Source organism: Halichoeres trimaculatus, unplaced genomic scaffold (genome assembly GCF_033239565.1).
Source record: "Halichoeres trimaculatus isolate MK-OKI-2021-1 unplaced genomic scaffold, fHalTri1.1 fHalTri1_scaffold_11, whole genome shotgun sequence".
Taxonomy (NCBI): domain Eukaryota; kingdom Metazoa; phylum Chordata; class Actinopteri; order Labriformes; family Labridae; genus Halichoeres; species Halichoeres trimaculatus.
This window is the reverse complement of record NW_027437189.1, coordinates 10,612,798-10,623,439: the sequence shown is the minus strand read 5'-3', so window position 1 is coordinate 10,623,439 and position 10,642 is coordinate 10,612,798. Positions and strand designations below refer to the sequence as shown.

General features: G+C 38.4%; 2 protein-coding genes across 3 annotated transcripts in view; both read left to right on the top strand.

The window, feature by feature from the left end:
- The window catches only part of LOC141799225 (cytosolic sulfotransferase 3-like), a 3,721-nt gene extending 2,587 nt beyond the window's left edge, over window positions 1-1,134 (top strand). The window contains exon 8 of the mRNA XM_074681404.1: window positions 1-1,134. This exon is cut by the window's left edge and continues 260 nt beyond it. The gene's annotated coding sequence lies outside the window, so the exon portion shown is untranslated.
- Window positions 1,135-3,587: 2,453 nt separating this feature from the next.
- On the top strand, window positions 3,588-7,971 carry LOC141799656 (cytosolic sulfotransferase 3-like). Of its 2 annotated transcripts, none has more exons than XM_074681955.1 (8): window positions 3,588-3,731; window positions 4,328-4,464; window positions 4,553-4,681; window positions 4,907-5,007; window positions 6,470-6,596; window positions 6,700-6,797; window positions 7,241-7,415; window positions 7,498-7,971. In XM_074681955.1, exons 2-8 carry the CDS (start codon window positions 4,329-4,331, stop codon window positions 7,608-7,610), a joined length of 879 nt encoding a protein of 292 aa, XP_074538056.1. In that variant the 5' UTR covers window positions 3,588-3,731; window position 4,328; the 3' UTR covers window positions 7,611-7,971. The 2 variants fall into 2 exon arrangements, with proteins under 2 accessions (XP_074538056.1, XP_074538055.1); XM_074681954.1 differs by having other exon boundaries at window positions 4,322-4,464.
- Window positions 7,972-10,642: the final 2,671 nt, after the last annotated feature.

Sequence of the window (10,642 nt, the reverse complement as noted above, 5' to 3'; positions counted from 1 at the left end):
GTTTTGTTTTGTTTTTGACAAAATTGAATGTATGAAATCAATGTCACCTGAAAGAGATGAGAAATGTCACAGAAGGACTTGAGGTGTTGAATCGTTGGAGGAATCTGCAGAACATGATGCACCCAGATAAATTCTCAGTGAATTTAAAGGTCCCATATTATGCCGAAATTACTTTGAGTCTTTTAGTTAAATTTGTGGGTCTTTGGCTTTCCTCCAAGCCCACAAAATTTGATATTTAATGACAAAACCTGTACTTAGTAGTGCTTGTGAATGTAAAATCCTGACCTAAAACGAGTTGTTTTGATTCTGGGGATTTGCCGATGTCAGCGATTCGCTTTTTTGACCAATCAGGAGCAAGTCTGACCTGATTGGTCCACAGGAGAAGAAACCCCCCGCGCTGGAGAGAAATCTGTAAACAGCCACATAGGCCATCATGCAAAAGCTTCCCATCTCGTAGGAAGACAAGACTGAGTGGCTAGATTTCATTTATCAGGAAATTGTGCCAGCTACACTCAGTGAAGTTGCGCATGTGTGTGCTAGTCACTTCACGGCCGACTGCTTTTCCAACTTTGGACAGTACAACAGAGGGCTAGCAAATATACTGGTCCTGAAACCAGGCGCATCACCAACCATCCGCCAACAAACCTCGGACCCTGGAAATGTGAGTATTTTAAATGATGTGTGCTGTGGAGCAGATGTAGGAGCTTTTCCTCAGTGCTCCCCCTGTCTCTGTGTTAGCTTCAGGATGCTAACTTAAGCTGCGGTCAGCCTGTTGTTTTAGCCTGTAAAGTTACGGTAATCGAGCTTCGCTGTTTTCTAAACATTGTGAGCTCAGAGCTCGTGGTGCCGCTCTCAGTGACGCAGAAGAGTGGGGCGGTATCAGCGGTGACTCATTTACATATGAAGGTCACGCCCACTAAATCAGACCGTTCTGAACAGAGGGGCTATGAGAGCCTGGAAACAATGCTGCTGTGCTTGATTTATTGGCTTTTTGGACCAAAAAATGTTACTACAATTTCATTAAGTTATCAATGATTCATATTAAACTGCAGAGAAGGAGCATAATATGGGACTTTTAAGTGACTATATGATGTTAACTTTTGTTACAAAAACTATTTTAATTCATATTAACAGTGACCAAACAGTATCTTATGCATGATTTACCACGTAGTTGTTTTTGTATTCTGTCAATAAAGTACAAAAATATTTTTGATTAAACTGCATTTTACACATCTCAATGGCTCACTATTTACTGAAATCTTAGAAAGATATTCTACTTCATTCAGTTTCAAACAATGTTTAGTCCATAAAAAAGTAAATGAGGTTGATTAACAGTTTTAGACACATTCACAATAGTCTTTTCTCGTCAGATCTTTTTCTTACAATAGAAGTTTTTACATGCAATTGACAGTCAAATGCTATAATGATTTATCCCGTCAAGTCTCACAACAAGAAAACAATCAAAATGTTGAAAAGTACTGAACTAAAATATCATAAATATAACACTTAAACATTAACAGCTGCCAAATGCTCAAAGGTTTCTGTACCAACTTTTTAGAGTCATCATTAAACCATTACAGAATGTATGCCTAAGTAAAATGACTTACTGACTACTCTCCAGCCCTTTGAAGAAACACAGCTTCAAAGAGCTTCAGAAAGAAAGAAAGAAAGAAAGAAAGAAAGAAAGAAAGAAAGAAAGAGATTATCAGTGAATGTATTTATTATTCCTCTGAAACCATGTGATTTTCGGCATGATATTGCTTTAAGTTTTGAGACTTTTAAACCCTGTGATAAGGGGACCCTGTTTTTTCTTTTCTTTTCTTTTTTTGGAAAGTCGTGTTCAATCCCATAATAATAATAATAATAATAATAATAATAATAATAATAATAATAATAATAATAATAATAATAATAATAATAATAATAATAATAATAAATATTCAAACTAACAAGTAATTATTTGATGGATGTAATGGTGAAGGAAAACACTTGTGAACTTTTTTACTGACCCTACGGTACTTTTTGTCAAATTATCAAAGACAAAATGCTGCACTGCAGACTATAGAGCAGCTACACACTGGATAAAAAAGCTAAAAGGTCTTTTTATGTGGAAAATATTTCGAAATGTTTAATGATTCATTTGATTTTTACATAATAACATGCAAAGGATCTAAGTTGTATGTTATTTTCCTGTTGGAAACAGGTCTCTCTTGCAAATGAGACGTGAGTCTGAAGAGACTAACCTATATAAATAAAGGATAAATAAAAAATAAAATAAAATAAGTTACTTTGCAAGAAGAGGGTCCATGACAGAGGCCAATGCTACGTGGGGGTCCTTGAGGTGGAAATGTTGGTTAAACCCATGCTGAAGGTCATAATCCTCTCCGTATTTGTGTGTGGTACAATTACAAACGATGTGGATTTTCAGTCCTGTAATTCATCTATGAGTATAAAGACAGTGGTTGAAGATTGACAAGAGTTAATGCTGAAAGGTTTATAACCTAAACAAGTCATTTGTGACATTTATAAACTTCAACATCAAGAAAGAGCTTTCCTCACAGACTGCCTTCACTTCATGTGTCTTTTCTCTGCTAAAATGCTGAAAATGCATCAAAAACACACAAAACAGATGGCTGTTAATCAAAACCATTTAATGGAAGTGTTGCAATAACAGATTCATTGTTGGAAGAACAGAGACAAGAAGACACTCTGCTGGTCCAGAGACCTGCTCTTGATTTGCAGTGTGTATCTTTTTTTAGTCACTGTTTTTGTCTGCATCATTTCTTTCTCTGTGGTAAATTTGTTGCTTATGACAGTTTTTTTGTCTTTTTTTTTTAGCTTTTGGAGCTTTTTTCAGATGTTGTGTGTTTCAACTGTCATTTTTCTCAATGATTTGAGCCATTTTGGAGTTTGCATTGTTTGAACAACTACGGCAGATTCCTCCCTATGAAGCTCATTTGGACATTGCTGAACAGAACAAGAAAAACTGCTATCTGTGGCTAAGATACCAGTGTCTCAAAAGGCCAACTGTGTAAGATTACAATGTATTTACAGCTGTTTCCCAAGGAACAACCCCCAACTCCACATACTTCCTCCCCTGACCCTGTGTAAAAGTTATTTTGAAAACGGTCAAACAATTCTAATTTGAAGGATTTGGGAAACAGAAATTCAGTCTGATAGCTAAGCTCAGACTAAAAATCTAAAAAGAGATTTAGTCCTGGTGGTATTGGTCTGTGGCACATTACAGAAGAATACAGAAAACCAGACAGTCTGAGTTCAAGACAGAATTGCTGCAAGAAAAGTTCCCAGAAAAGTTCAGCAGTGTTACAACATGCACACTGAAAGTGAACAAACACAAAGATTTTCAAACAATTCACACATTCAGTTTACTCTAAAGTGATTAAAACAAATACTTTAGGGTGTGACAGTTGCAGAAAATTGCATCAACGTTTGTAAAGGGAAGCTGAAACCAAGTGTTTTAAGCGTGTTTCCTGTTCAGATTCTGGATCCACCCCCAACTCTACTCCAGCCTGTCAGCGTAAACCAGCCCACAAGAGAAGGAAGTAGAGTGCAATCCGAGTAAAGCTTTGAATTGATAGGGAGGAGTGGGACCTTCATAGCGCATGTGGAATCCAGCCAAAAAGATCAATGTCCACAGAGTTATGTAAAGAGAAAGAGAATTAGAAAAAAGTTCAAGAAAACGGTGTAAGGAGTGTCTTCATCTAGTTAAGGTATGTTTCTAATCAAATCTTTTATTAATCTTTTATAGATGTCTGCAGTTTGTTTGCTCTTATACTGATCCCTGTTATGTCAGTTCAATGATTTGGACCCCAGAGACAGACACAGTAGAGCACAGGTGTCAAACTCGTGCCATGGAGGGCCAAGAGGCTGCAGGTTTTCTATCCAACCAAGAACTTCACCAGCTGGTTTCACTGATTAGTCCCTGCTCTCTGCTTGAAGGTGAGGTAATCAGTGGAATCAGCTGGAGGAGTGTTTGGTTGGAAGGAAAACCTGCAGCCTCTTGGCCCTCCATGGCACGAGTTTGACATCCCTGCAGTAGAGGCTGAATGATTCTTAGACAGTTTTTTCAGAAAACACTGGTGGCAGGCTGTAAACTTGATTGTAGAGTTCTGGATGGTGTGGGTGGGTACGGATTGAGTGGGACAGGCAAAGCAGTTGAAGGAGAAAAAAAGCAAACAGGCAGAGGCAAACATGACACACTAGGAAGGGAAAAGAGTAAACAAGGAAAGGAAAAGAAGAGGAAAAGCCTGGAGTCTAACAATCCCATGTTTCATATGTTTAGAGTTGTCTCCTCTATCAGTTTCAGGATGGATTCATTACGCCCAGAAATTATCGACTTCCACGGAGTCTCAATGAGCCACTATTTCACAGACAACTGGGAGAATGTTCAAAACTTTCAGGCCAGACCTGATGACATACTTACTGCAACTTACCCCAAAGCTGGTCAGTGCAGACATTTACAATTCATCAAATCACATGATCTGCAAAGTCTGGGGTTGGAATTTTTTCCCTCTTTCCCTGTTACTTTCAGGAACCACGTGGGTCTCATACATCCTTGACCTGCTGTATTTTGGTCAGACTGCCCCTGAGCGACAGGCAACCATGCCCATCTATGAAAGAGTGCCTTTCTTGGAGATATGTCGGCCAGGAATTGATTCAGGTGAAATACACTACCACACATATTGTACTTGGATTGTAGAGCTTTAGAGTGCAGGGCTATGATGTCCTCCATCATGTTGCATGATAGTTTCACAGTACTTTCTTTGTTTCATGGTAATAAATGGACTCATTATTTATCCCACTGTTGAGGTCAAGAGCCTCCTAAAGCACCTTAAAGGATTAAAGGGATTTTTTATTCTCCTTTTTTTTTTTATTCCCAATACAGGAAAGGATCGAGCAGACGAGCTCCCAACCTCTCCGCGGCTCATCAAAACTCATTTTCCCGTCCAGTTTGTGCCAAAGTCTTTTTGGGAGCAGAACTGCAGGGTCAGTAAAAGCAACTTCAGATATATCAGAAAACTTAATCAAGAAAAACACTCAAGAAAAGTTTTGGCTGTATCAAAGTGGGGAAATGTGAAAACAGTAAAGTCTCAGATTTGTCTCGTTGTTTATCATCTTTCATGTTGTGTCTCCTGCTTTATTTTTGTTCCTTTTCTTCACTTCCTGCTCTCCTCTGGGATTTCTACGAAAAAAGATTAGGACTACTTTTGATGGGGTTAAGGTCCTATATTTTTTAATTATTGCAATTATATTGAAGGAAAAAAGGGCAAGATTCTGAGTTTACAGCCAGAATTTTTATTTTTTCCAAATGATATTAACAATTGAGAAAAAATAAATGTCGGACTTTCACGCACACACCCTCTGATGGTCTTAATCAAATAAGTTGTTCTTTTGATTCAGTCTTGCACTTGGTTTAGTTTCTGTTTCAGCTCCACAAACTCATCTGCCAGAGACACTTGAACATACTCTGCCTCATTTACATAGATTGGTTTTTATCAAAGAATTGTCTCGAAGGAAGTCCCCACTTAGTGGGACATACACTCACTGGCCACTTTATTAGGTAGACCCCCTTTTACCTTCAGAACTGCCTTAATCATTGGTGGCATAGATTCAACAAGGTACTGGAAACATTCCTCAGAGAGTTTGGTCCATATTGACATGATAGCATCACACAGTTGCTGCAGATTTGTCGGCTGAACATCCATGATGAGAATCTCCTGTTCCACTACATCCCAAAGGTGCTCTATTAGATTGAGATTTGGTGACTGTGGAGACCATTTGAGTACAGTGAACTCATTGTCATGTTCAAGAAACCAGTCTGAGATGATTCCAGCTTTATGACATGGAGCGTTATCCTGCTGGAAGTAGCCATCAGAAGATGGGTACACTGTGGTCATAAAGGGATGGACATGGTCAGCAACAATACTCAGGTAGGCTGTGGACTTAAAACCATGCTCAATTCGTATCAAGGGGCCCAAAGTGAGCCAAGAAAATATCACCCACCCCATTACACCTCCACCAGCAGCCTGAACCATTGATACAAGGCAGGATGGATCCATGCTTTCATGTTGCCAAATTCTGACCCTACAATCCGAATCTCGCAGCAGAAATCCAGACTCATCAGACCAGGCAACGTTTTTCCAATCTTCTATTGTCCAGTTTTGGTGAGCCTTTGCAAATTGTAGCCTCAGTTTCCTGTTCTTAGCTGACTGGAGGGTCACCCGGTGTGTTCTTCTGCTGCTGTAGCCCATCTGCCTCAAGGTTGGACGTGTTGTGCGTTCAGAGATGCTCTGCTGCAGACCTACATTGTAACGAGTGGTTATTTGAGTTACTGTTTCCCTTCTGGCCCTTCTCCTTTAAAGTGGTCGGTGACAGGCAGGTTCAGATTGTAACAAAAAAGAAACTCATGGATTTAATAGTAACTGCCGGGTGCTCTCTGTCTTTTCAGATAATCTATCTAGCCCGCAACGCAAAAGACAGCTTGGTCTCCTATTACCACTTTTGTCGCATGAACAGTTCTCAGCCATGGCCTGGGGAGTGGAGCACCTTCTTCCACGACTTCATGGAGGGAAAAAGTGAGAATGAGACTAAAAGAAATCTTGTAACATGACAGAATTTCAAACATGTTGCTAGGAAAAAGCACAAGTTTCACCTGAACATGTTGCTCTGTGGTTTCAGTGGTGTTTGGATCCTGGTATGACCATGTGAACGGCTGGTGGGAAAAGAAACAGACGTATTCAAACCTTCACTACATGTTCTATGAAGACCTGATCAAGGTAACTCTTTCTACTGTAATTGTAATTTCATTGTCTTTGTTTTCACTGTATTAGACGCTCCATGTCCTGCTTTTTTGAAACACCCCATCTACTGATTCTTCAATAAGCTTCCAGACCCTTTTGTCATCACACCTTCTGCCCAACTTCTAGGCCTCTGTCTCAATGTGGATTCCTGCAGCAGACAGAGGGGTGTGAGGAGTACCTTAGGGGGCGTTTCTCTCAAGCATAAATGTTTAGCTCGAACTATGTTCAAGGTCTTTCTTCACTTTGACTGTTCGCGTGTTGACTGACCTTTGCTTAGAAAAATAAAATCTTGCTGGCCAGCAGAAGACTCTATTTCATTCTTCACCAGAAACAGGAAAATTTCCACAACACTACGTCTCTCCTTTCTGTTTTTGTTTTTCAAATAATAAAGTGTAGATTGTTGATTGTTTCACCTCCAGGACACTGGACGGGAACTGGATAAACTCTGCAGCTTTCTGGGATTATCTCCATCAGCTGAGGAGAAGGATAGAGTCACAAATGGGGCTCAGTTTGATAATATGAAAAAGGACAACATGGCTAACTATTCCACCGTCCGTATAATGGATTTTAAAATCTCTCCTTTCATGAGAAAAGGTAACATGATGAATAAATAACTGTGATTCACTTTAAACCTTCCTCCTGAGTGAAAACACCTGATTCTCCCCTCTGCTTACAGGGAAGGTTGGAGACTGGAAGACTCATTTCACTGTGGCCCAGAATGAAGAGTTTGATGATGACTACAAGAAGAAGATGAAGGACTCGACACTACAGTTTCAAACTGAAATTTGAGCAGGACTTATCCAGCTGTGTGAAAAGTAAAGAGAAATAACCACTTTGTGTTGCATTTAGAGCAGTTTTTTGTTGAAAAACAAAACAGACTGGGTATGGTTGTAACACTTTGTACCCTCATTTGACTACAATTGGCACCAATTCAAACCTCTGCAAGAATAACACAGACCTCACCAGCTGATGTCAAATACATGGTGGTCCTTTGTTACAAATTACCCCACTGCAGAGCTAAGTAACAGACAAAAAAAGCAAAAATGGAGGTCACACCCTTCAAAAAGAGGTTTATTGAAATAGAACAATCCAGAACAATGTCTCTCTCTGTGACTGAGCATAACTCACTTCTTGTTGACTCAAGAGTGCATCCTTAACAGTGTGTGTGTGTGTGTGTGTGTGTGTGTGTGTGTGTGTGTGTGTGTGTGTGTGTGTGTGTGTGTGTGTGTGTGTGTGTGTGTGTGTGTGTGTGTGTGTGTGTGTGTGTGTGTGTGTGTGTGTGTGTGTGTTCTAAGTTGCAATGGTGACAAATGGCCATTTGGAGTGGCCATTTGCTTTTTTTGCTTTTTTGAGGTGCAACATTTCCTCCCGGCCCTCAGAGAAAACATTTCTGCTGCTACAGTAACCTACACTGGGATATCACTAGACCCTCAGCTTCTGCAGTGATTTGTAGTAATATGTCAGATCCAATGTGCCTTCATGACCCATCCAACTCACATACGGTTCTTTGTGACTTCATCAGATGCTTTTTTTAAAAAAAATCTGCAGACACACCTCTGTCAGTCTTTCTTTTCCACTGCCTAGGCATTATGTAACATTACTAAAATCAAGAAAAGGTTCCAAGCAGTACATACAGGGGTGGTCGTGACACTTTTTAAAGATGTGAAACAACCCACTCCACCCTTGTCAGCCAGTGTTTAGCTAGCTGTATTAGCGTAGTGGATTAAAATTAGCATGGGAAAATGCACCACATTTTGCCTGAGAAACTACAATTGATTCTGATATGAGTCAAATAGTTTTACCTGGAATAGTATAAGTACTAAACAAAATATAGTCTTGGTCAAAAAGATTTAATTTCTTACTTCAAAGTCAGTTTGTTTTCTGTATAGAATCTGCATGCACCTGTATCCAGCCCTGACAATCACCATGTGTGATCAAGGTGGAAGTGGGTAAATATTGAAATGATCAGTGATAGTGTTACAACTCTCTTCATGTTACAACTGTATCTGGTCTCCTACCTGGTCTCCCCTATGCATGATATGCCATGTACTTTTTTTTTTTTGTATTCTGTTGATAAAGTAACAAAAATCTCTGTGATTAAACTGCTTTTTACACATCTCATCCCATGTCATCTTTTAACTAAAAGCTTAGAAAGACATTCTTCTCCATTCTATTCTTAACCTTATTTAATCCATAAAAAAAGAAAATGAAGTTGATTAATAGTTTGTGACACATTCACAATAGTCATTTCTAAGCAGATCTTTTTCTTACATCAGAAGTTTAAATTTGCAAAATGACAGTCAGATGCTGTAATGGTGAATCCTGTCAAGCCTCATTACAAGAAAAAAGTCAAAATATTGGAAAGTAAACTTTTGCATTTTAGCTACTGAAATCTCATAAATATAACACTTGAACATTAACAGCTACCAAGTGCTTAAAGGTTTGTGGACCATATTCAAAGTAAACAGTTATTAAACCATTATGGTTTGGATTACAGAACTAATGCTGAATAAAAATCAGTTACTCCTCTTCATCCCTTTTAAGACATATGGCTTCAGATGGCAGCCTCCATTCCTCTCAATCCTTGACCATACGTTGTGTTTCTCCACGAGACAGTGTGAGAGCATCTTTGTTTTCTTTGTTGTATTTGTCTTAATGACACATCCAGACCCAGGCAAGGATCAAAATTAGTAAAAGAACAAACTGAAAGTCAGTTGATGGATAACATATTTGTTAATCAGTCAGACTCAGACATAAGAAACAATAACTAATGACAAGGGGGTTTGGACCAATTAGAATCCAGTATTGAACATATCTGGGTGACAGTATATAGCCAGCTGATTTTTCTTTGGGGTCCTGAGAACAACGGCTGCTCGAGGAAATAACTTTGCATTAAGGTGAGTGTGAAAAAGCTGCTTCAGGTGACTTTAAAATGCTTCTGAGGTTATAGGTTGTTTGCTTGGCTCATTTTCAAACATTTTCTGTGATACTGCAAAATTGTAATTGGAGTATAAAAGGGTATTTTAATTTTTTTATTGCATTCCTGCATATTGTACTTTGGCTGACCGGGTTGTAAAATCTTGTGCTTGGGTATGTGCATGAGTATCTGTTTCCCACAAACCTAAACTCACCGCTGTTCTTCTCTTTATGAGTCTGGTCTTGAATATTATGGTGTCAGATACAATGATGCCCAATGATCTCACCTGAATGATCTGCACTGTGGTCTGTGAGGTGCTAGAATACAGCCACTGCCCTGTTTCCCCCATTTATTATAATTTTTTAAATGTATTTTTTTTATTTATTTTTTATTTTATTTTATACATTTGTTTTTATTAATTAATTTATTTATTATCACTAAATACTTTTGGGGGCATTTGCAATCATTTTGTTTTATTTTTTTTTTTCTCTTTTTTTTTTTTTTGGCACATTTCAGTTTTTGTAAATTTGTGTTTATGTATCTGCATATGCTTGTTTTTCCATTTACAGTGTAATGGTATCGTTGCATTTGTTTCCTAGTTTTGCATGTGATTTTAAATCTGCACAGTTTCTGAATTTGCTGGTTCTACTATGAAGTTTTTTTTGCATGGTTAAGGATAAATCTGTCTTTTCAGCCGTCATTTGTCGTGCTAGATTTCTTCTGTTTTCTCCCTCTTTGTGTTTGTTCTGTTTTGGCACAAGTAAGAAAGTTCAAATATCTTTCAATACTGATATTTAAAAGCTATTAATGTCCTCAAAATTTAGCCATACCACCTCATTGATATGATTTCTGTTTTTTTTTAAATTATTTTATTTTATTTTTTTTATTATGTTTTCTTCTGCAG

Coding starts and splice junctions, on each gene's coding strand:
- LOC141799656 (XM_074681955.1), top strand. CDS start 4,329: ATGGATTCATTACGCCCAGAAATTATCGACTTCCACGGAGTCTCAATG. Junction 6,597..6,699: donor CGACTTCATGGAGGGAAAAA/GTGAGAATGAGA, acceptor CTGTGGTTTCAG/TGGTGTTTGGATCCTGGTAT. Junction 6,798..7,240: donor TCTATGAAGACCTGATCAAG/GTAACTCTTTCT, acceptor TTTCACCTCCAG/GACACTGGACGGGAACTGGA.